The 25809-nt window shown below is 46.7% G+C and overlaps 1 protein-coding gene across 1 annotated transcript in view; it reads left to right on the forward strand.

Moving 5' to 3' along the window:
* Window positions 1-25809, forward strand: part of LOC137341328 (unconventional myosin-XVB-like) — a 372666-nt gene that overhangs the window by 95286 nt on the left and 251571 nt on the right. Inside the window, exons 12-16 of the mRNA XM_068004452.1 lie at window positions 3827-3940; window positions 5409-5467; window positions 6551-6674; window positions 19234-19329; window positions 23138-23269. Of these exons, the coding sequence (XP_067860553.1) occupies window positions 3827-3940; window positions 5409-5467; window positions 6551-6674; window positions 19234-19329; window positions 23138-23269 (525 nt within the window). The remainder of the gene's footprint in view (window positions 1-3826; window positions 3941-5408; window positions 5468-6550; window positions 6675-19233; window positions 19330-23137; window positions 23270-25809) is intronic.

Here is a 25809-nt window from a genome sequence, read left to right on the forward strand (position 1 = left end):
ATACGCTGAAAACAGAGCGGAAATTCTAGGCCAAGGTTTAGAGTTGATCTAATTAAGTTATCAGATTATGAAGGGGATTAACAAAACTAATGAAAGAAATAAAAATGTTATCAAAGTAGGCTGCTATATCTATATATATATAAATATATAAATATACACACAGCAATGGTAACTGAGATTAGAGGGGGAATTTTAACCTCCCCTGACCAGCAGGAACAGTGCAGGTGGGAGGTTAAGGTGGCAGGAGTTGGGGAGGGTCAGGGGTGGGGGTGAGGGCCACATTCCCCATGCCTTCCCCCACCCCCCCCCACCATTTTAACTTGCATGAACTCAGGCAGGGAATGGCCGCCCGCTCCAGGGCAGCAGCAGCCTAATTTCAATGGCAAAGTTGACATTGCGTTGATGTCATCGGAACGTGCACGCCATTTTAACTGTGAGCCCGATAAAGGCCCGCACAGCCTCGAACTTGACAGCAAAGGTGAACGGCACCAAGATGGCCCAGGTAAGTGAGTTTTCTCCTAACTTTTTAAAGATTCCTTGTGAGCTTGGAGGAGCAGGGTCTCCCCTGCACTGGTCTCCCCTTCCCCTCCAACCTGATTGTGGACATTCCAATCCCCCTCCCCCCCAAATCCTCACCGGGGACCATTTCTGTGGGTCCCTGGCAGCGGCCTGACCCACCACGAATTTTGACTCCCATCCACCAGCGTTGATGGCATTCCGGCTGGCTTCAGGCGGGAATCAATGTCGGGGTCTGTAAATGAGGCCTGGGAGCTAAAACACCCCTGGCCTTATGCTTGGGGGGGGGGGGGTGTGGGCAGATGATTGGCCACCTGCTTTGGCCCCCTGCACCCCCGATTCCTGTCCCGAGTTAAAATTGGGGCTTAAGTTGCAGCTGTTGCTTTGCTAAGTATAAAATGGTGCACCAGGGATAGCATTCCCCAATCACAATGAGGCTACTTGCTCACGGGGAGTTTGATACAACTGTTAAAGAGAGATGATGTTTGAAGACATGGTTATTTCATACCTTTTAGGAGAGATTATTGAGTCTTCAAAGAAATAGCAAAGACAGAATTTTCAGTGCTCTGCTGAAGATGGTGGAGATCAAGATGAAGTGATTGAGATATTGTACCGTGAGAGGGTTGTAAGAGGACTGGTGAATGTGAGCACTGCGGGGATGTGAGCTGAAGGAAGTCAAGGAGTGAAGGGTGGACCATCAGTAAAAGTGTGGATAGGGTTAGGTGATGTTAGGAGGAGGTCACTGATATGGAGAAGCAACTGCACAGAAAAGCCATTTGAGAGGAAACTAGATCATCATGAACATAGGTTTGGTGGGAAGGAGGAGTCAGAGGAAGTAACAAGACAGACAGCTGGAAGCAACGACTATGGAGGGACAGAAAGACAGCGATTGATGGTTACTTTCAATGGAGTTATGTTTTGAAGATGCAGTAGTGGGCGAGCAGAAGGTACAAGCTTCACAGTGATCAAGTGTGAAGGGCGGGAGGACAGATCTGTTTGTAACAAGATGTCGGACACGATCTGATGGAAGGGGAACAGTAAAATACGAAACCTTCTGTGACAGTCACAGTAACAGCAGTCACACATAAAATAAAATCCAGCCTGGCCAGGAGAGTACAGGGTGGGTATGAACTGACCTATAAACCTGTGGGAGCAGTGTTAGTCTGACACAGAACAGAGCCTATCTGTCCTCCACTCTGGAGTCTCTCTTGTCCTTTTCTCCACCTCCTTTTATGGAGCCTTTCTTCCACAATTTATGGGAAGGGACTAATTGACAGACATCTGCAGAGACACCCATAGTGCCACACCTTGACTGGCCTGTCAGGGGGTGCACTGAATGAAGGAATGTCCTTGCTTCCACAATAGTTTCCTTCCCTCTTTCTCCAGTTGCACCATTAACCAGCACTGCATTAATGCAAGGGTTAATCAGACTGTCCTGAAGTCTACTAATGTTATACTACTATTGATTTCTCTTTATATTGTTATAAATGTTAATTTTTAGCCTTTGCCTGTTAAGTGGGGAAGTTTTAGTCAATGTAAAGTACCACTGGGTTATTGGGCCAGGGCTGACCCTGCAGCAATGGTCAATTTAGTCGTTTCAGTAAACTTAATTAAAAACAAACCAGTGCACACTGGTGGTTCAGAAAGTTAGGTCTGCAAAGGAAAAAATCTGGGCAAACATCGTCCTTTTTAATTGGTACCAATGATACAGAAATAAATTCAGACTTATAATTAAAGGTTTCACTTGGTGAATAGCAATTATATGGAGCAGGAGTGAAACTATCGATAAGATAACAAAGTAAGGGAGTTACACTCATTAGCTCAATGGAAAAATAGCTCGTTAAGTAAGGAAAATAAAATTATTGATAAGGGATAAATCGTGCCTGTGCCGTCTCTTTGAAAGATCTATCCAATTAGTCCCACTCCCCTGCTCTTTCCCCATAGCCCTGCAAATTTTTCCTTTTCAAGTATTTATCCAATTCCCTTTTGAAGGTTATTATTGAATCTGTTTCCACCACCCTTTCAGTGCATTCCAGATCATAACAACTTACTGAAAAAAAAAAATTCTCCTCATCTCCCCCCTGGCTTTTCTCCCAATTATCTTAAATCTGTTAAATCTTCTGATTACCGACCTTCCTGCCACTGGAAACAGCTTCTCTCTTTCCACTCTACCAAAACCCCTCATAATTTTGAACATCTCTATCAAATCTCTGCTTAACCTTCTCTGCTCTAAACAGAACAACCCCAGCTTCTCCAGTCTCTCCACATAACTGAATTCCCTCATCCCTGGTATCATTCTGGTAAATCTCCTCTGCACCCTCCTCAAGGCCTTGACATCCTTCCTAAAGTGTGGTGCCCAGAATTGAACACAATTCTCTAGATTCTTTACAAAAGTTCACCATAATTTCCTTGCTTTTGTACTCTATGCCTCTATTTATAAAGCCAAGGATTTTGTATGCCTTTTTAACACCTTTGTCAGCTTGTCCTGCCACCTTCAAAGATTTGTGTACATGTACTCCCAGGTCTCTCTGTTCCTGCACCCCCTTTAGAATTGTGCCATTTAGTTTATATTGCCTCTCATAATTTTTGCTTCCAAAATGCAACACTTCACACTTCTCTGCATTAAATATCATCTGCCATGTGTCTGCCCATTTCACCAGCCTGTCTATGTCTGAAGTCTGTTACTATCCTTCTCACTGTTTACTAGATTTCCAAGCTTTGTGTCATCCGCAGACTTTGAAATTATGTCCTGTATACCCAAGTCCAGGTCATTTAATATATATCACTGTATGATCATGCAATGCAGAATTGTGTGGATTGTCACATAGAGGGAGTGAGAGAAATGTATAAAATCTGGCAGTTTGTAATGATTGTAATGTATTTGGATTCATAAAGGCCTAATGTACCGAGCTCAGAACTGTGACAGGTTTGAATCTCCAACCAACCATCAGGTGTGGTTGTAAGCACTACTTTTAAATGTATGTTTAAGTTCTATTGTATGTACTGTACACTTAATAAACACATGATACCTGACTTCAATGTTCAAGAACCTTATTGAAAACATCACGCTAACAGCACCCCCACTCCATAGATGCGACCTGGCCTCTTTAGTGCATTAACTGTCAAGTTCCCAGTGCCAGGCCCAATGCTGTTCCTGCTGGAGTCGTCTGCCTCCAGTTGGCAGCTTCCCGCTGGCTAGTGGGCAGACACTGTCTTACCCTCAAACTCACGGAGGCTCTCAAGCAGCCCACAGTAAATTGGCACGAGCTGCTGTTACGGAACGACCCTGACCATGAGGATTGTTTTCTAGGACGGGTCCCAGGAGCTGGCTGTGATTGTCAGTCACACCGAGATACGAATTGTGGCCAATTTACTGCTGGTCTCATCAGATACGCTTCACAGTGTCATCACACAACGAGTGACAGTGAGTACAACACAGCACAAGGACAAAATAATCACCTGTTCATTACTATTGGCATCAGGGAATCTGGGGCAACACTGGGCGTCTGTGTGCCTTTAACAATGTGTTCTTATATGTCTGTGTACTTATAATGATGTGTGTATATGTGTCTGAATATCTGTAATGATGTGTACATATGTGTCTGTGTACCTGTAATGATGTGTTCATATGTGTCTGTGTACCTGTAATGATGTGTTCATATGTGTCTGTGTACCTGTAATGATGTGTTCATATGTGTCTGTGTAGCTGTAATGATGTGTACATATCTGTCTGTGTACCTGTAATGATGTGTACATAAGTGCAGGTGCACCTGTAATGATGTGTACATAAGTGTAGGTTCACCTGCAATGATGTGTTCATATGTGTCTGTGTACCTGTAATGATGTGTAAGTATGTGTCCATGTACCTGCAATGAAGTGTACATATGTGACTGTGTATCTGTAATGATGGGTGCACATGTGTCTGGGTACCTGTTTCTATGTATGTGTGTTTATGTGACTCTATCTATGTGTATGTTTTTCTGTGTAACTGTATTTATATGTACATATTTTTCTGTGTACCTTTATCTGTGTCCTCCCTAAAGCTCTCCAACTTTCCACCTCTCTCTCCTCCTTTAAGACACTCCTTAAAACCTACCTCTGGAGATGGTACACCTCACCTCAGTCAGCGTACTGGCCTCCAGTCCCACACCCAGTCCCCCCCACCGAGCCTGGCAAGCAAGAATTCTTGGCATAGGCAGTCTCCCCCCTAGGGCTTCCCCCTGCTGTCAAATGCCCTGAAAGGAAAATTCGGGACCCAGTGTAAGCACCGAGGAAATTTGGGACGTGTTTTTCCCCCTGAGCCGAACCTGTTCCATCACCTGTGTCGGCTGCTCTGGGCAATAGAAAAATCACATGATGAGGGGCTGTTACATGAGAGTAACGGAGTAGGAGAGACCATTACAGGGGCGTAACAGGAGGGGGAGGGGCCATTACAGAAGAGTAACAGGAGAGCGGAGGGGCCATTATAGGAGAGTTACAGGGGAGCGGGGCCATTACAGGAGAGTAACAGGAGAGCAACATTAGAGGGAGGGGCCATTACAGGAGAGTAACAGAATGGGAAGGGGCCATTACAGGAGACTAATGGGGGGAGGGGTAGTTACAGATTTGGTGAGTGGGGGGGTGGAAACTGGGGCAGTGTGTGTGTATCATTGTGTGTTTCATGAATCTTTGTATTTATCTCTGTGTCTGTTTATAGGTGTGTATCTGTCTATGTTTTTGCATGCTTGTGTGATTGTGTTCATTCTCTATGAATGTTGGTTAATATATGGACATGTATGTAGGTTCCTGCATGTACATGTATGTTGATTCATGTCTGTACACATATATTTGTTTCAGGTATGTGCACACACAGAAATAATCAGAGTTTTGAGTTGTCATTTTTATCTTTTTAGGAGACCAGTTATGACCGGATTTTTTCCCCTCTATCTGTGGAAAGTTCTATAGATGCCAGGTAAACCAGGATTTAAATACAAGTTTGTTCAAAGCCTGGTCTGTATCCTTTAAGATGTATTATTGTGTGTGGATGTGTGTCCCTTTATCTTTCTCTCTCTCTTTTCTGACTGACTTTCTCTTTCTTTGTTCTTTCTGTCCTGCCTCATCTCACTTTCAGTTTTTCCCTTTCAGACCTTTCTGTCTGTGTGTCTCTCTCTCCCTTTCTTTCTGTCTCCTCTTTTTCTCCATCTTTTTCTTATGCTGTCTGTCTCACTCTCACTTTGTTATGGTTTCTCGCTTCATCCCTTACTGCCTCCCTCTCTCTCCCTCTATTTCTCTTTCTCCCCCTCTCTGTCTCTCACCAGTCTCTCTCTCCCTTTCTCCCTCTGTCTCTGTCTCCCTCTATCCCTCTCTCTGTGTCTCTCTCTCTCCCTCTATCTCTCTTTCTTCCTCCCCCTCTGTCTCTCTCCTGTCTCTCTCTCCCTCTATCTCTCTTTCTCCCTCTCTCTCTGTCTCTCACCTGTCTCTCTCTCCCTCTATCTCTCTTTCTCCCTCTCTCTCTGACTCTCTCTCCCTCTATTTCTCTCTCTGTCTCTCTCTCCCTCTATCTCTCTTTCTCCCTCTCTCTCTGTCTCTCTCTCTCCCTCTATCTCTGTCTCTCTCTCTCCCTCTGTCTCTGACTCTCTCTCCCTCAATCTCTCAGTCTATCTTTCTGTCTCTCTCTCCCTCTAGCTCTCTTTCTCCCTCTCTCTCTCCCTCTCTCTCTGTCTCTTTCTTTCTCTCTCTCCCTCTATCTCTCTTTCTCCCTCTCTCTCTCTCCCTCTCTCTCTCTCTCTCCCTCTCTCTCTGTCTCTCTCTATCTCTCTTTCTCCCTCTCTCTCTGTCTCCCTCTATCTCTCTTTCTCCCTCTCTCTCTGTCTCTCGCTCCCTCTATCTCTCTTTCTCCCTCTCTCTCTGTCTCTCTCTCCCTCTATCTCTCTTTCTCCTTCTCTCTCTGTCTCTCTCCTGTCTCTCTCACTCTATCTCTCCCTCTCCCTCTCCCTCCCTTGTCTCTGTTTGATGGTTATTAATATGCCAGTGACTTTCCATTTTATCTGCTCAGAGATACTATCGCCAAAGCTCTTTATTCACTCCTGTTTGATTGGCTAGTACAACAAATCAATGAATGGTTGATGCCGCTGGAGATGGACAGCTCTGTGGGCATTGTGGATGTCTATGGATTTGAGGTACGACTTGGAGAGAGTTGGGGGTTTTGTATATATAGGAATTTGAGGTAAGTCAAATCTTACCACTTAGCTCAGTGCTGTAGGGTCACTGTATGACTTCAGAAATAAAACATTACAACAGGTAAATAATTATTACAACAGGTTATAATCCAGCCCAGAATGATGCAATGAAAGTCTTTTCTGTCTTTTGATTGTAAGAGATCTATTTGAAATGAGCTTGGGTTGTCTTAATTGGTTCCTAATGTTTGGTAGGACAAGGTAGAGGGAGCTTTACTCTACATCTAACTCAAGTTGTACCTGCCCTGGGAGTGTTTGATGGGACAGTATAGATTCATAGAATGATGTAGCACAGAAGGTGGCCATTCGTTCCATCATGTCAGTGCTGGTCTGTGCGTATATAAAATAAGACCAAGCCTAAATAAATTTAGGTATAGTAAACGTACATGGACTATGGGCTCGATTTTACAATGGTGGCGGGTTGACAGCGGGAAGATGAAGGTGCACGTGGCAAACCCGCATGAACAAAACTTACCGTTTCCGACGCGATCGCATGTCGATTGATGATAATTAATGTTCTCTCCGGGTTTTGCACCCGCAGCCAGCCTGATTGACAGGCTGACTGCCGTCAGGAGCTGCAACGCGGGGCGGGCGGGGGGGCGAGAAAGAGAGAAAGCGAGACGTCATCCGGCACTGGAACGGAAGATCAGGGTGGGGGGAGAGGGGAAGATCGGGGTAGGGGGAGAGGGGAAGATCGGGGTGGGGGGAGAGGGGAAGAAGAGGGGGACATCGGGGGAAGATCGGGAGGGCATCGGGGGGGTGAAGAGGGGGACATTGGGGTGGAGTGAAGAGGGGGAGATCGGAGAGGGAGACATCGGACATCGGAGCAGGGTGCAAAGGTAGGTTCATTTTGTGTTTTCACTTCCTTCTATGGTTTTTTATTTAATTTATTTAGTTTCTTTTTCCCTGATCCAGCCCTTCACGTTTGGTTTCACCAGGCGTGATTCAGAGACGGTGGGCAAGCCGCCCAGGTAAGTTCAAATTCTTTCTAATCCCTTCATCTGTCACAGGTAAAGTGCGTTAAGTACCTCAATGAGGCACATTTGGCTCTTTAACTGTCAGCCGGTGGGACTTCCGTTTCCGGGTCACCGGCGCGCACACAGGTGGGTCCCTGGGAAACTCGGAAGTCGGCAGGTTTGAGCCGGCTTCCGGACCCGAACGGGATGTCCGTGATTTTCGGAGCCCCCCCGCCCCCAATGCACCCACAATTGCCTCCTAAAATCACCCCCTATAACATTTAAGACATAAGTAAAAAAAAAATAATTGAAAGCTTTCGCATGATTGGTGGAAACATTAGGACTAAATGCTGTAACTAAGAGCATGGGCTCAATTTTAAAAGGATGGGGACTGGTGAGGGGGGGGGTGCGGAGAGAGAGAGAGATATGTCATCTGGCACTACAAGAGAGAGTGGGGGAGATCAAAGATCGGAGGGGGGCAAAGATCGGAGGGGGGAGAGACAACGGAAAGGGAGACATCGGGCGAGGGGGACATCGGGCGAGGGGGACATCGGGCGAGGGGGACATCGGGTGACGGGGGAGACATCGGAGAGGGAGACATCAGGCGAGGGGGAAGACATCGGGGGGGGGGGATACATCGGAGAGGGAGACATCGTGGGGGGGAGACATCGGGAGAAGACATCAGAGAGACATCGGAGCGGGGGGTGCAGGAGACATCATTTCAAAGGTAGGTTTATTTATTTTATTACGTTGTGAAATTTTATTTTATTTCATTTATTTACTTTATTTTTGACTGATTCCTCAATGAGATACATTTGCTTCCTTGAATATCGTCCCGTCGGCTTTAATTGCCAGTAGGACTTCCGGGTTCGGGAACGGCGCGCGCCCAGATGCATTTTTGTGAGATGCAGAAGTTGGCGTGTTGGAGCTGGGTTCATTTCCCGCTCCTCATTTCCCCGATTTTCGTAGCCCCGCTGCCCCCAACGCACCCACACTTCCAAATTAAAATTGAGCCCCTATGTAGCAGTAAGTCAATATATTGTGAAATCATAGCTCACACCAGAAGGTGGGAGGGAATTTAACATGCAGGGAAGTGATAAGGGGGTAGGATAGCTTTAGATGATTAGGATTATTTGGAAGTCAAGGAAATTGATTTCGAATTTTCAAACTACCATGATGGGATTTAAACTCACATTCACTGGATTATTAGTCCAGTCCTCTGGATTACTTAATTAGCATAACCACTACAGTACCATTCCCTCTATAGACAAAGAAATTGAATCACTATCTCAGTCGAGAAAGAGCAGAAAAGACCATAAGAGATAGGAGCAGGAGTAGGCCATTCAGCCATTCGGCCCCTCGATCTGATTTTTACCTCAACTCCACTTTCCCGCTCTTTCCCCATATCCTTTGACTCTCTTGCTGATCAAAAATGTGTCTAACTCAGCCTTGAATGTATTCAATGACTCAGCCTCCACAGCTTTTTGGGGTAAAGAATTCCAAAGATTCACGACCCTCTGGGAGAAGAAATTCCTCCTCATTTCCGTCTTAAACGGGCGACCCCTTATTCTGAGACTATGCCCCGTGGTTTTAGATTCCCCCATGAGGGGTAACATCCTCTCAGCATCTACCCTATCGAGTCCCCTCAGAATCTTGTATGTTTCAATAAGATCTCCTCTCATTCTTCTAAACTCCAGTGAGTATAGACCCAACCTATTCAATCTTTCCTCATAAGACAACCCTTCCATACCCAGAATCAACCTAATGAACCTTCTCTGAACTGCCTCCAATGCAAGAAAGTCCTTCCTTAAATAAGGGCATCAGAACTGTACGCAGTACTCCAGGTGTGGTCTCACCAGCACCCTGTAAGTTGTAGCATGACTTCCCTGCTTTTATACTCCATCTCCCTAGAAATAAAGGCCAATATTCCATTTGCCTTTCTGATTACCTGCTGCACCTGTATGTTGACTTTTTGTGATGTGGAGATGCCGGTGATGGACTGGGGTTGACAATTGTAAACAATTTTACAACACCAAGTTATAGTCCAGCAATTTTATTTTAAATTCACAAGCTTTCGGAGGCTACCTCCTTCCTCAGGTGAACGATTCCACATCGTTCACCTGAGGAAGGAGGTAGCCTCCGAAAGCTTGTGAATTTAAAATAAAATTGCTGGACTATAACTTGGTGTTGTAAAATTGTTTACAATTGACTTTTTGTGTTTCATGTACAAGGACACCCAGATCCCTCTGTACTGCAGCATTTTGTAGTATTTCTCCATTCAAATAATATTTTGCTTTTTAATTTTTCCTCCCAAAGTGGATGACTTCACATTTTCCCACATTATATTCCATCTGCCAAATTTTTGCCCATTCACTTAACCTGTCAATATCCCTTTGCAGACACTTTGTCCTCATCGCAACTTGCTTTTCCACCTATCTTTGTATCATCAGCAAATTTGGCCACAAGACACTCTGTTCCTTCATCCAAGTCATTGATATAGATTGTAAGTAGTTGAGGCCCCAGCACTGATCCCTGCGGCACCCCACTAGTTACAGATTGCCATTCTGAAAATGACCCTTTTATCCCGACTCTTTGTTTTCTGTTAGTTAGCCAATCCTCTATCCATGCTAATATATTACCCCAACACCATGAGCTCTTATCTTGTGCAGTAATCTTTTATGTGGCACCTTATCGAATGCCTTTTGGAAATCCAAATATACTGCATCCATTGGTTCCCCTTTATCCACCCTGCCCGTTACTTCCTCAAAGAACTCTAATAAATTTGTCAAACACGATTTTTCTTTCATAAAACCATGTTGATTCTCCTTGATTGTATTTTGAGTCTCTAAATGTCCTGCTATTACTTCCTTAATAATGGATTCTAGCATTTTCCCAATGACAGATGTTAGGCTAACTGGTCTATAGTTACCTGCTTTCTGTCTCACTCCCTTCTTGAACAGGAGTGTTACGTTTGCGGTTTTCCAATCCGCTGGGGCCTTTCCAAATCTAGTGAATTCTGGAAGATTACAACCAATGCATCCACTATCTCTGTAGCCACTTCCTTTAAGACCCTCAGATGCAAGCCATCGAGTCCAGGGGACTTGTCAGCTTTTAGACCCATTAGTTTACCTAGTACTTTTTCTCTAGTGATAGTGATTGTTTTTAGTTCCTCCCTCCCCTTTGCCCCTTGATTTTCTACTATTATTGGTATGTTATTAGTGTCTTCTACTGTGAAGACAGATACAAAATATCTGTTCAATTCCTCTGCCATTTCCTTATTTTCCATTATTATTTCCCCAGTCTCTTCCTCTAAGTGACCAGTGTTTACTTTAGCTACCCTCTTCCTTTTTATAAACTGTAGAAGCTTTTACTGTCAGTTTTTATATTTCTTGCTCGTTTACTCTCATAATTTATTTTCTCCCTCTTTATTATTCTTTTAGTCATCCTTTGCTGGTTTTTAAAGGTTTCCCAATCTTCGGGCTTACAAGTAATCTTTGCCATGTTGTATGCTTTTTCTTTTAACCTGATACCATCCTTGACTTCCTTAGTTAGCCATGGTTGGTTCACCCTTTTTGCGGAGTCTTTCCTCCTCACAGGGATATATTTTTGTTGCAAGTCATAAAATATCTTTTTAAATGTTTGCCACTGCTTATCCACCATCATACCATCTAATCTGTTTACCCAGTCCACTTTAGCCAATTCCGCCCTCATTCCTTTATAATTGCCCTTATTTAAGTTTAATACAGTAGTTTCAGACCCAAGATCTCAAACTGGATGTGAAATTCTATCATGTTATGATCACTGTTTCCCATTACCAGATCCAAAATGGCCTGTTCCCTGGTTGGTTCCCCGACGTATTGGTCTAAGAAACAGTCCCTAAAACACTCTATGAACTCCTCCTCAGGGCTATTTTTGCCAATTTGATTTGTCCAATCTATGTGAAAGTTAAAATCGACCATGATTATTGCATTACCTTTTTTACAAGCCCCCCTTATTTCCTGATTTATATTTTGCCCTACAATGCAGCTACTGTTAGGGGGCCTATATACTACTCCCAGCAGTGATTTCTTTCCCTTGCTATTTATAAAGCAGCCCAAGGACAGGGTTAGTAACTGAGGAATCCGGGGCAAGTAAGGGAAGATAACAGCATTTTAAATGACGAGGTAAGAAGGGTCAGTACAGATAATATGTTGTAATAACAGGTGACTTCACCAACCAAATATGAACTGGGAATGTCTCAGTGGAAGTGTAGTGACAAAAAACAGTTTTGTACCACATTTAGTAGTGGTGTTTATTTTTAACACGAGAACATGTGGTACAAAACTGCTTCTTGTCACAATAGGATAAATTTTAATCCCCCAAGAACGGGTGGGCTGGGGGCGGGTGGGTCGTAAAAACTCTCCCTTTTCAGAGCGGAATCGCATCCCGGCTCCAATGCGCCGACTTCCGGGTTTGACCCAGGTGCGTTTGGGTGCACGCACACTTCTGACACCCGGAAGTCCCGCCAGCACTTAAAGCCGGCGGGGCGATATTTAAAGGGTCAATTGAGGTATTTAAACTACTTAAAGCTGTTAACTTTTGGACTTGTGTATGGACCTACACCAACCATTTTAACTTCTCATGAACATGTCTCCCGTGGCCTCTGAAAGACACCATGGAAACGGAGGCGAGATGCAGCCGGCCCACATTTGGACCTTTAAACCAGTGACTGACACGTGAATAAAAGGTGAGTTTTTGCAGCAGGGCAATCAGTTCTCTCAGACAAACCTTTGGCTGGGAATTCTTTGTGTTGAGGCTGAGATTTCTTTGTACACACTCAGAATTCTTGTGTTCACACATATTTGCCCATATTCTGGACCCCCTCAATCTGACAACATCAGGATGGGGGGGGCACGATGGATCTATTCCACAGTACATCTGAGGAGGAGGCACATCACCATCTGAGGCAGGCACGATGTGCAATTCTGGGTCTTGCAGCTCCACAAGACAGGGGTGCGCCACAAAGACCTGCAGAAGAGCAGAGAGAGGACCAATAGAGAGGCCGAGATTGCAGGAGGCACTACCCACATGAGACGGTCTACAGGCAGAGGCTGAGCTTTCTGGGCCTCTCTGAGGAACGGAGTCTACGCAGGCTCAGACTGAGTGGGCAGGTGGTCACAGACATCTGCATGCAGAGCTGCTCCCGGCTGGGCCTGGTGGCCATGCATTGCTCGTCACTGTTAAAGTCACCACTGCCCTCAATTTCTTCACCTCCAGATCCTTCCAGGGCACCACTGGTAACATCACCAGGATCTCTCAGTCATCTGCGCATAAATTTATACGACATTTGATGGACGGCTTGATTGCCAGGGCATCCGACTACATCAACTTTCCCAGCGAGACATCAGCCAGACTGAGAGGGCAGTGGGTTTCCACTCTCTGGCTGGCTTTCCACGGGTGCAGGGTGCAATTGATTGCACACACGTAGTAATCCGAGGACCTGCATATGAGCCAGGACTATTCATCAACCGAAAAGGATATCTCTCTATCAATGCACAGCTGGTTTGAGACCACCAGAAGAGGTTTCTGCAGGTGTGTGCCAAATTCCCAGGCAGCTGCCATGATTCCTTCATTCTGCGCGAGTCCAACATCCCGGCCCTCTTCCACGCACAAGACAGATTTAAGGGCTAGATCCTTGGAGACAAGGGATACCCCCTGCAGACGTGGCTCATGACATCTGTGAGAAACCCCACCAACGCGGTACAACGACAGTCACCACCAGCAGGTCTGTCATTGAACAAGCCATAGGAATGCTCGAGATGCATTTCAGGTGCCTGGATCGATCTGGGGAAGCCCTTCAGTACTCACCGGTGAGCGTGTGCAGAATAATAGTCATGTGTTGCGTCCTGTACAACATCGCTCAGCAGAGAGGGTTACCGGTGGAGGAGCTGTCATGGGCTCGTGAAGCATCCACATCTGCCGGCAACATTGAAGAAGACAAGGAGGAGGAGGAGGACGAAGATGGGTAACCCATCGGCAGAGCAGCGGCACACCTGGCTGCTCGTGATGCCAGGGAGTCACTCATATCTAATATATTCTCATAAGGAGACCTGCAAACTGAAGATAGTGAACTACTCAGACCACCTAGAACAACCACCACCATTAACACCAGCCCCCCTACCCCCCTCCACTTGTACAAAACAGTCCTTCAACCACACATACACCCATTGTAAATGCACCCAATGAGTGGCATCAAGTCTTGCCATTCATGATGAAGCATGTGAAAGGGCGTTTTCACAAAAGGGACTCAAGAATGGACAAGATATGGCAGTGGTGGTGGGAATTATAATGTTTAATGTGCATGTAAGAAAAAACCAAATATAAATGAAAAACATGACATTTAGTCAGACACCCTTGTGCATACCCTTGGAGATTACAAAACCTTAGCCTTCCTCTTCCTATTGCTTCTACATGGTGCATCCCCTATGACTTCAGCAGAGGTAGTGGCAGGTTGCTCAGGCCTCTGCCCTGATTGCTGAGGTGCTCTCGGCCTATGCCCTCTGGGTTTTGGAGTCCGTGAGGGCCCTGGCAAAGACTGCTTCACCTGCACCAGTGCAGGGGCAGACTTGGCCATCGGGAGAGGAGGCAGCATTGTGGGTACTGGTTGGGGGAGGTGGGCAAGGGGTGAGACGTGTGAGCGCTTTGAGTGGCGTCCCCTCTTCCATGTCCCCTTTCGCCATCATCCCTCTCCAGGGCCACGGCCACATCACTCCTGCCACTCTGCTGGACAACAGCTTGGAGGACATCTGTGATGCCTTGTAAGGCCACTGCTAAAGTATCTGTCTGCCTTTTAAGGCAGCAGACATGTTGGCATTGAGAGTCTGCACAGCCATTGTCAGGGCCTGAATGGACTCATTTGTGAGCCGTGCCTGAAGCTCAATGGAGGCTGCCATTCTCTCCATTGCAGACATTCCCGCACTTACCTGTGCCACCATTCCACTAATGCTGGAGGTGGACTCCTCCATCCTCACCACTATTGTGCAGAGTGTGCACGGCATGTTTTCCAGTGCCTCGCAAAGGTGCATCTGTACCTCGATCATTCTCCTTCTCAGTGATGGGCCCCGGGGTTCAGCATCTGCGCCCAGCTGAGCAGAGCTTGGAGAGGAGTCTGCCCTCCGACACGGTCTCTCCACAGCTGCCCCTGCCACCAGTGTCTGACACCACTCACAAGTGAGGAATCACTAGGTGGCAACCTAACTATCTGCCTAACAGAACCCACCAAAGTGCAAGTATCTGCCCTGGTGCACGGCTCGATATGATGTGACGGTGCACCTTCAGAGGCATGGAGCACCTCTGAGGAATCGCCCACATCCATGTCGCGTGCCTCTTCATTGAAGGCCCTGGAAGAGAACATAAAGCAACATTAAGAATGATCGCAGAAGTTAGTTTGCAGTGAGCATCCTGAGGTGTGCGACAGGTCAATCATTGATGACATCAATTCATGATGTGTGTCAGGAAGTTAAAGTTCTGTCACCAGCCGTTTGCGGGTTGCCAGTCTCGCCGTCTCTGACAGCCAGGCATACAACTGTACGGCTGAGGTCCAAGGCCTCCTGCTCTGCCTCTGTCAGGGCCACTGTCTGTGGTGGCTCCCCTCCAGTCCTACTCCTCTCCCGTGCATTTTGCGCTCTCTTTTCCTACAAGGGGAGAAAGAACAGACGTGAGAGTGAGCGAGGGTGACGGGGTGATGCATTGCGTAGGGTGAGGCTGCCCATGAAAGTGATGCATCAGAGGGTGAGTATCAGACAGATTCAGGACATTGCATCAGGATCGGGGTGAGTGGGAGTGGTGGGTTCACAAATGGGGAGGTGAGGAAGTGCAGAGAAAGTGAAGGTAATTTGATTCTGAGCCTTAAGTGGGTGTGAGGAGTGATGTGATGGAGTAGGCTTGGCACACAGAGTGTGAGGGGGAGTAATGTACACCACGGGATGTAGGTAAATCAGTAACTGCACTCACTTTTTCTGACCTGGTTAGGTCATTAAAGTGTTTCCTGCACTGCACCCACGTCCTTGCCATGGTCCCCCTGCTGCTCAACTCCTCTGCCACCTCGAGCCAGGCCTTCTTGGTGGCAGAGGCAGGGTGCTTCCTCCTACCAGCTGGATACAGTATGTCCCTCCTGCTCCTCACACTGGCCAGTAGCAACTTGAACGAGGGGTCAGTAAACCGGGGTGTTGGCTTCGTCCTTTGTTGCTCCATGTCTTTAAATTCCTCCTTTCTCCCTCAAAATCCATGGTTGCAGTACTCCAGTTCCCAGCACGTCATTTGGGTGCGCAGTACACTCGCTGCGCAGCTGGGAGATGCAAAACCCAGAAGTCACATTGAGGGCCTTCAATTGAGTCGCGATCGCTCGAGACAACGCATGCAAACCTTTTCCGGGTTTCCCACGTGCATATTAACCCCCCCACCCTGCTGAGTTCCCACCGTTATGTTAATATTTACCCCAATGTGTCTTGGACCCCTTGTGGGAAACTCACACACAACCTGTCTTTGGAAGTAATCAGAATAGTATTCAGAATACAAAAGTACTAAAACCTGTGGAGGTGAGTGACCATAATTTATTCAATTTTAAGATCACCGAGCAATCAATATCAGTGGGGACCAGGACAGAAATATTGAATTTCATTAAAAAAAGCTTCAATTAAATGAGGAGTGAACTGAAGGAAATTAACTGGTACATATTGCTGAGAGGCAGCACAGTCACGGAAAAATTAAATACTAAGGAGATCCCCTCTGTATCTAACCCGTGCTGTACCTGCCCTGGGAGTGTTTGATGGGACAGTGTAGAGGGAGCTTTACTCTGTATCTAACTCGTGCTGTACCTGCCCTGGGAGTGTTTGATGGGACAGTGTAGAGGGAGCTTTACTCTGTATCTAACCCGTGCTGTACCTGCCCTGGGAGTGTTTGATGGGACAGTGTAGAGGGAGCTTTACTCTGTATCTAACTCGTGCTGTACCTGTCCTGGGAGTGTTTGATGGGACAGTGTAGAGGGAGCTTTACTCTGTATCTAACCCATGCTGTACCTGCCCTGGGAGTGTTTGATGGGACAGTGTAGAGGGAGCTTTACTCTGTATCTAACCCGTGCTGTACCTTCCCTGGGAGTGTTTGCTCCTGTTCCATACCTAAACACCAACATCTTGATGATCACAAAATTCATACAAAAAAAATGAACCAAACCACCTGAAGATGTTCGCAGTGAGTGAGATCCATCACTGGAGTGGCTTGGTTGTAGAGAACTGAACTAGCAGGTCTCCATGAGATATGAATATCTATAAATTAAATTCCACATGCGTTGATCCTGGTGGCTGCACCAGGATTGTTTCCACCTGTGCCCTTCATCACTGAGCTCAGCGGAACTTGTAGGGTCAGTGGGAGTGCACCTCATTTGTATATTTGCACCTCATTTGAGCAGTGGTAGCATTCTCACCTGAGGCTGAAGGTTGTGGGTTCAAGTCCCACTCCAGAGACTTGAGCACATAATCCAGGCTGACACTCCAGTGCAGTACTGAGGGAGTGCTGCACTGTCAGAGGTGCCATCTTTCGGATGAGTCGTTAAACCGAGGCCCCATCTGCCCTCTCAGATAGATATGAAAGATCCCGTGGTACTATACGAAGAAGAGCAGGGGAGTTCTCCCCGGTGTCCTGGACAATATTTATCCCTCAACCAAAATCACTAAAACAGATTACCTGCTCATTATCATATTGCTATTCGTGGGATCTTGCTATGCTGCCGCGTTTCCTACATTATAACAGTGACTACGCTCAAAAGCTCTTAATTGGCTGTAAATCGCTTTTGGACGCCCTGGGGCCATGAAAGGCGCTATATAAATGCAAGTCTTTCTTTTTTTATTTATCAGGAAATGACATACTTCAGGCCCATGATTTCTATCCATTAATATAATAGATGGCGCCCTCCTTTGGTATGCGAGCCCATTGTATTTTCTGAGTCCTCTCACAGCTGGGTGTCTCATAGCCCATGAGCCTGAACTTGGTTTCTTCTGGCCTGGAGCCAGGAATTTACAAACACCTGATAAATCTGCAAACTTCCCTCCCTATGATAAGATAGGGAGGTGTCTTTATTTTTATATATTAGGTAGGTAATTTCAATTAATAAATGGCTTCAGCCAGTGGTACTCATAGGAAGCTCATTGTTCCTGTGGCATTGATAACCAAGATGTGGAGATGCCGGTGATGGACTGGGGTTGACAATTGTAAACAATTTTACAACACCAAGTTATAGTCCAGCAATTTTATTTTAAATTCACAAGCTTTCGGAGGCTTCCTCCTTCGTCAGGTGAACATCGTTCACCTGACGAAGGAGGAAGCCTCCGAAAGCTTGTGAATTTAAAATAAAATTGCTGGACTATAACTTGGTGTTGTAAAATTGTTTACAATTGATAACCAACACATAGAACTGGCCTATCAGTGTAGTGAATAACAAACGTCTTCCCGAATGGGGTTTCTTTATTTGGTTCTATGCCTTTCTTCAAAAATTAAGTCAAAAAGCTGTTTGAGCCTGGAATAGCTTAATTGAAACGTTAACATTTGCAGTTTGATATACTGATGTGGAGAAGACCCTTTACTCATCAGGAAAACCCATCCTAAGTATAAAAGGGAAATGTTAACAGCTCACAAGGTATAAGTCTTTTCAAACTCTCAGTTCATTTGTTTATTCCAAAGAAGTGATTATCGTATGAGGTACTTACCATGGCATAAACCTCAGCCCTGGTTGCTCAGCTGTGGCTTCAGCAGAAAATCCAAACTCCGTAGGTGGATTGGACATTCAGCATCGCATTGCGAAGGTCAACGAAAGACTGTTTTATCCAAAAGCCCTGTCATTTGTCAACTGTATAAGACATACATTCTTAAAAAAGGATATTTTGAACAGAATATAGATCTCTCACAGCTGGATTCTCGGAATCCCTGTGAGTCTGAAGCAATCATCAAATCCCTTTTTAGCATGTACTTTGTAGCACCTTTATGACAGACTCTGTGTAAGTCATGGATTCCAGAGCTAGTTTAAACTTGTCTTCAGTGAGAGCTCAGCAAACAAGGAGGAACCAAAATCAGATACAAAGAGTGAGTGAGGTGAGCGACGGAAAGTTAAGAGAGGAGTGTCACTGTGAGCTGAGATAAAACTACATCCATCTGCAAACCAGCCCAGATGGAGAGGGTGTAGGTCTCTTCTGACTGAGAGAAGACTGGGTATTTCACTGGGTCCTTGCACCTCTGGGACCTGAATTCCAATGCCCCTCAAATGGCTGGGATGAAAGGTTCTTCTCTCAATATACCTTATATAGGATGTTTTACTACGTTAAAGGCGCTATATAAATGCAAGTTATTGTTGTTATCGGGCTCCTAAGTAAAATGAGTTTGGGGCAGTCTGCTAGTGGGCTGGGGACCCCAGGCAAACCTGGCCATTTTTTTACTATAACAGCCCTTTTCTAAGTGTTTTGTTTAAACTTGCTGTCTTATTGTAACAGGGTTTTCTTTCCCTGCGTGTTTGTCCTCAGGATCTGGGTGTGAACAGTTTCGAACAGCTGTGCATCAATTACGCCAATGAACAGCTGCAGCAATTCTTCAGCCAAGCAGTGCTCACACAGGAGCAGGTAATGGCACGGGTAAAACAATTGTAAACAATTTTGCAACACCAAGTTATAGTCCAACGATTTTATTTGACATTTACAAGCTTTCGGAGGCTTCCTCCTTCCTCAGGTAAATGTCAGGAACTCCTCGAAGCCTACGCATTTATAAATCACAGAACAATTGTCAATTGTCAATTACAATTGTCAACCCCAGTCCATCACCGGCATCTCCACATCACGGGTAAAACAGTAAGAGCATTGAGACTACAAGCAAACACCTTGAATAACCTGCTGTACCATTAGTCTCTTTAGTAGTTCCATGTTAATATGAGATGTGATTTCAGTGTATGGGTCATAGAATAATAGAAAGGTTACAGCATGGAAGGAAGCCATTCGGCCCATCGAGTCCATGCCGGCTCTCTGCAAGAGCAATCCAACTAATTCCACTCCCCCGCCCTATCCCAGTAGCCCTGCAAATTTTTTCCCTTCAAGTTCCCTTTTGGAGGCCATGATTGAATCTGCCTCCACCACCCCCTCAGGCTGCGCATTCCAGATCCTAACCACTTCCTTTGGTTCTTTTGCCAATCACCTTAAATCTATGTCCTCTGGTTCTTGACCCTTCCGCCAATGGGAACAGTTTCTCTCTATCTACTCTGTTATGATTTTGAACACCTCTATCAAATCACCTCTCGACCTTCTCTGTTCCAGGAGAACAACCCCAGCTTCTCCAGTCTATCCACGTAACTGAAGTCCCTCATCCCTGGAATCATTCTAGTAAATCTCTTCTGCACCCTCTCTAAGGCCTTCACATCTTTCCTGAAGTGCGGTGCCCAGAATTGGACACAATACTCCAGTTATGGCTGGACCAGTGTTTTATAAAGGTTCATCATAACTGCCTTGCTTTTGTACTCTATGCCTCTATTAAAAAGCCCAGGATCCCGTATGCTTTCTTAACCGCTTTCTCAACCTGCCCTGCCACCTTCAACGATTTGTATACCACCAGATCTCTCTGTTCCTGCATCCCTTTTAGAATTGTGCCCTTTAGTTTATATTGCCTCTCCTCGTTCTTCCTACCAAAATGTATCACCACACATTTCTGCGTTAAATTTCATCTGCCACATGTCCGCCCATGCCACCAGCCTGTCTATATCCTCTTGAAGTCTACCCTAACCCCAACCCTCCTCACTGTTTTCTACCCTTCCAAATTTTGTGTCATCTGCAAATTTGGAAATTGTGCCCTGTACACCCAAGTCCAAGTCATTAATATATCTCAAGAAAAGCAGTGGTCCCAGTACCAACCCCTGGGGAACATCCTCCAGCCTGAAAAACAACCATTCACCACACTTCTCTTTATTTGTTCATGGGATGTGGGCATACACTGGCAAGGCCAGCATTTATTGCCCATCCCTAATTGCCCTTAGAGAAGGCAGCAGTGAGCCACCTTCTTGAGATTTTACAACTGAGTGGCTGGCACAGCCATTTCAAAGAGCAATCAAGAATCAACCACATTGCTGTGGGTCTGGAGTTATATATAGGCCAGACTGGGTAAGGACAGCAAGTTTCCTTCCCTAAAGGGCATTAGTGAACCAGATGGGTTTTTACAACAATCTGGTAGCTTCATGACCACTATTACTGATATTAGTTGTTTTTAATTCCAGAATTTTATTTGATTAATTGAATTTAAATTCACTAGCTCCCATGGCAGGATTTGAATTCATGACTCTTGGATTACAAGTCCAGTAACGCAACCACTGGGCTACCGTACCCAGTGATGGGTTAGCTTAATGTGGCTGTGCTAGGCTTGACTGCACTCCAAGTGATTCAACCCACTCCTTGCGAACTCAGATCAGCACTGCTGTGCTCCGCTCCACCCCACCCCACTCAACTCTACCCCACTCCACTCAACTCTACCCCACTCCACTCAACTCTACCCCACCCCACTCAACTCTACCCCACCCCACTCAACTCTACCCCACTCCACTCAACTCTACCCCACTCCACTCAACTCTACCCCACCCCACTCAACTCTACCCCACTCAACTCTACCCCACCCCACTCAACTCTACCCCACCCCACTCAACTCTACCCCACCCCACTCAACTCTACCCCACTCCACTCAACTCTACCCCACTCCACTCAACTCTACCCCACTCCACTCAACTCTACCCCACTCCACTCAACTCTACCCCACTCCACTCAACTCTACCCCACTCCACTCAACTCTACCCCACCCAACTCAACTCTACCCCACTCCACTCAACTCTACCCCACTCCACTCAACTCTACCCCACTCCACTCAACTCTACCCCACTCCACTCAACTCTACCCCACCCAACTCAACTCTACCCCACTCCACTCAACTCTACCCCACTCCACTCAACTCTACCCCACTCCACTCAACTCTACCCCACTCAACTCTACCTCACCCCACACCACTCTACCCCACCCCACTCAACTCTACCCCACTCCACTCAACTCTACCCCACTCCACTCAACTCTACCCCACTCAACTCTACCTCACTCCACACCACTCTACACCACTCAACTCTACACCACTCAACTCTACCCCACTCCAACCACTCTTCCCCACTCAGCTCCACTGCTCCCGACTCCACTCCACTCCTCCCCACCCCACTCCATTCAACTCCGCTCCACTCCACTCACCCCTCTCCGCTTCACTCCACTCCACTCCTCTCCACTACAGTCCACTCCTCCCCACTCCATTCCACTCCATTCCACTCCATCCCACTCCAACCCACTCTACTTCACTCTAACCCACTACATCCCACCCCACTCCACTCCATTCCACCCCAATAGACTCCACCACACTCCACTTCACCTCACTCCAGCCCAATCGACTCCACTACATTCCACTCCAGTCCACTCCTCCCCACTCCACTCCATTCCACTCCACATCACCCCACCACACCCCACTCTACCACACTCCATTTCACTCCACTCCTCCCCACTCTCTCCACCCCACCTCACTCCACCCCACCCCATTCCACTCCCACCCCACCTCACTCCACTCCACACCTCTCCACTTCACCCCACACCAATCCACTCCATTCCAGCATAGATTGATCAGAATGTTTCCAGGGATGGAAAGCTGTGGTTATGAGGAACAACTGGAGATATTGGAACTATTCCCACTGGAGCATAGAAGGGTAAGAGGAGATTCATTAGAAGATTTTAGCACTATGAAGGGTTTAGATAGGGTGAATAGGATTAGGAATAGGTTGGGAAGTCAGTACGAAGGGGTCAACAATTTTAAATTGTCACTAAGAATATGAGGAGAGGAGTTAGGAGAAGTGTCTTTTTATAAAGCGTTGTTGGAGCATGGAATAAGAACATAAGAACATAAGAAATTGGAGCAGGAGTAGGCCAATCGGCCCCTCGAGCCTGCTCCGCCATTCAATAAGATCATGGCTGATCTGATCCCAACCACAAATCTTTGCTACAGGGAGTTGTTGAGGCAGAGACCAATGCATCTTTTAAAGGAAAATTGGATAAATATTTGAAGTAAGGGAAGATGGAAAGCAGGAGAGTGCTGCATTGATATCTATTCATGTTCTCACACCGTCCCAAAGATACCAGTCTAGAGGGAGAAGGATGGGCAGTGGGATCCATTTTGGATTGTTCTAGTAAAGAGCTGGCGTAAACATAATGGGCTGAATGACCTCCTTCTGCACTGTAAACCTCTATGGTTCATTGCTACATCAGGCATGACTGGATCACCATGAAGGATCTTCATTGTGAAGATCCAAACATACCACTAGCTTCCTCAAATGGCCTATTTGAGATTTAACCTCTCTCCCTCTGTGTCCCTCAGGAGGAGTATGCCCGGGAGCAGATCGGTTGGGCTTTCATTCCCATCTCTGATCGACAGAATTGTTTAGACCTCATCACAGCCAAACCACATGGAATTCTCCGGATTCTGGACGATCAAACCAGCTTGCCCCAGGTCAGATGGACTTTGTGAATCTCCCAATTGTAGGTCCCCTGATGTTCTAGGAAGGGGACGGGGTGGGGGGCGGGTGTCCAAGGTGTGACCCGTAGGCCGCACGTGCACCACCAGCTCCCTTAATCTGGCCCACGAGGCCTTTGCCGGTTCCTTCCTTCTCTCCGTTCTTGTGCACAAAGCCGATTTCGACTTCAAAAAGAAAGAAAGACTTGCATTTATATGGCGCCTTTCACCACCTCAGGACGTCACAAAGCGCTTTACAGCCAATGAAGTACCTTTGAAGTGTAGTCACTGTTGTAATGTAGGTAACACGATAGCCAATTTGTGCACAGCAAGATCCCACAAACAGCAATGAGGTAATGACCAGATTATCTGTGTTTTAGTGATATTGGTTGAGGGATAAATATTGGCCAGGGCACCGGGGGGAACTGCCCTCGTCTTCTTCAAGTAGAGCCATGGGATCTTTTACATCCACCTGAGAGGGCACACAGGGGCTCGTGTTAACATCTCACCCAAAAGATGGAGCCTCCGAGAGTACCGCACTGGGAGCGTCAGCTTGGATTATGTGCTCAAGGCTCTAGAGTGGGACTTAAACCCATGACCTTCTGATTCAGAGGTGAGAGTGCTACCACTGAGCCATGGCTAACACCTGAGTTCAGTTGTTTAAACATTCCAGGCCTGGGAAATGCTGCTCTTCGATGGGTGGATTTTGACATCAGGAAACAGCCTTTGTCAGTCTGCCAAGCCCGTGAACTTTACAGGGCCTGGAGCTTTCAAGCTTTCAGGTTTCAGGGGAAGGGATGGGGGTGAATGGGAAGAGGAGGATAGGGGAGGCGTCGCTGGCAAGGCCGGCATTTATTGACCATCCCTAGTTTCCCTGAGAAGGTGGTGGTGGGCCATCTACTTAACTGCTGGTAATGGTTCGATATAACTGAGTGGTTTGCTAGAGCACTTCAGATGGCAGTTAAGAGTCAACCTCGCTGGTGTGGGAATGGAGTCACATATAGGCCAGACTGGGTAAGGACGGCAAGTTTCCTTCCCTGAAGGACATCAGTGAACTAGGTGGGTTTTTAAAACAATCCGACAGTTTCATAGTCACTTTTATTTCCAGATTAAAAAAAACTGAATTCAAATTCTCAAACTACCATAGTGGGATTTGAACTCACATCCTCTGGATTAGTTCAGTAACATAACCACTACCCCACCGTACCTAAAATTACCATCTGAAATTACCCATCGCCCATGCTGACTATTTAGCTACAGCTGTATGTGGCTGGAATGGCCCTTGGACCCGTGATTGTGCTGTTGATGGGAGTGGGTGGCAGAGCGATCAGCATCGGAGCCCCCACAGCCCACCGCAGGAGGCGAAGGAAACGGGCTGACACCACACCTTCCTGATAACACCAAAACTCTGCTGACTCACACCAAGTCCCGTTCACCCATCACCCTTGTGCTCATTGACTTCCATTGGCTCCCAGTCCGGGAACGCCTCGATTTTAAAATTCTCATCCTTGTTTTCAATTCCCTCCATGGCCTCACCCCTCCCTATCTCTGTAACCTCCTCCAGCTCTACAACCCTCTGAGATCTCTGCGCTCCTCCAATTCTTGTCTCTTGCGCATCCCCGATTTTCATCGCTCCATCATTGACGGCCTGTAATGCTAGAGTGAGGAATATGCCGGGCCATGAGGTTACAGATTGTGCTGGAATACAATTCTGCTGCTGCTGATGGCCCGCAGCACCTCATGGGTGCCAAGTTTTGATCAGCTGGATCTGTTCTGAATCTATCCCATTTAGCACGGTGATAGTGCCACACAACACGTTGGATGGTATCCTCAGTGTGAAGACGGGATTTCATCTCCAAAAGGATGGTCATTCCTACCAATACTGTCATGGACAGATGCACCTGCAACAGGTAGATTGGTGAGGACGAGGTCAAGTAGGTTTTTCCCTCGTGTTGTCTCTCTCACCACCTGCCGGAGACCCAGTCTGGCAGCTATGTGTTTCAGGACTCAGCCAGCTCAGTCAGTAGTGGTGCTACCGAGCCACTCTTGGTGATGGACATTGAAGTCCCCCACCCAGAGGACATTCTGTGCCCTTGCTACCCTCAGTGCTCCCTCCAAGTGGTGCTCAACATGGAGGAGGACTGATTCATCAGCTGAGGGAGGGCAGTTGGTGGTAATTAGCAGGAGGTTTCCTTGCCCATGTTTGACCTGATGCCATGAGATGCCACTCCCTCCTGACTGTATATCACTGTACTGCCACCTCTGGTGGGTCTGTCCTGCCGGTGGCACAGGGCATACCCAGGGATGGTGATGGAAGAGTCTGGGACATTGGCTGAAAGGTATGATTATATCAGGCTGTTGCTTGACTAGTCTGTGGGTCAGCTCTCCCAATTTTGGCACAAGTCCCCAGATATTAGTGAGGAGGACTTTGCAGGGTCGACTGGGCTTGGTTTGCCTTTGTCGTGTCTGGTGCCTAGTTTTAATCTTATTATGACTTTTGTTGTGGGATTGTACAACTGAGTGGCTTGTTGGGCCAT

The sequence above is a fragment of the Heptranchias perlo genome, chromosome 23 (assembly GCF_035084215.1).
Source record: "Heptranchias perlo isolate sHepPer1 chromosome 23, sHepPer1.hap1, whole genome shotgun sequence".
NCBI lineage: Eukaryota > Metazoa > Chordata > Chondrichthyes > Hexanchiformes > Hexanchidae > Heptranchias > Heptranchias perlo.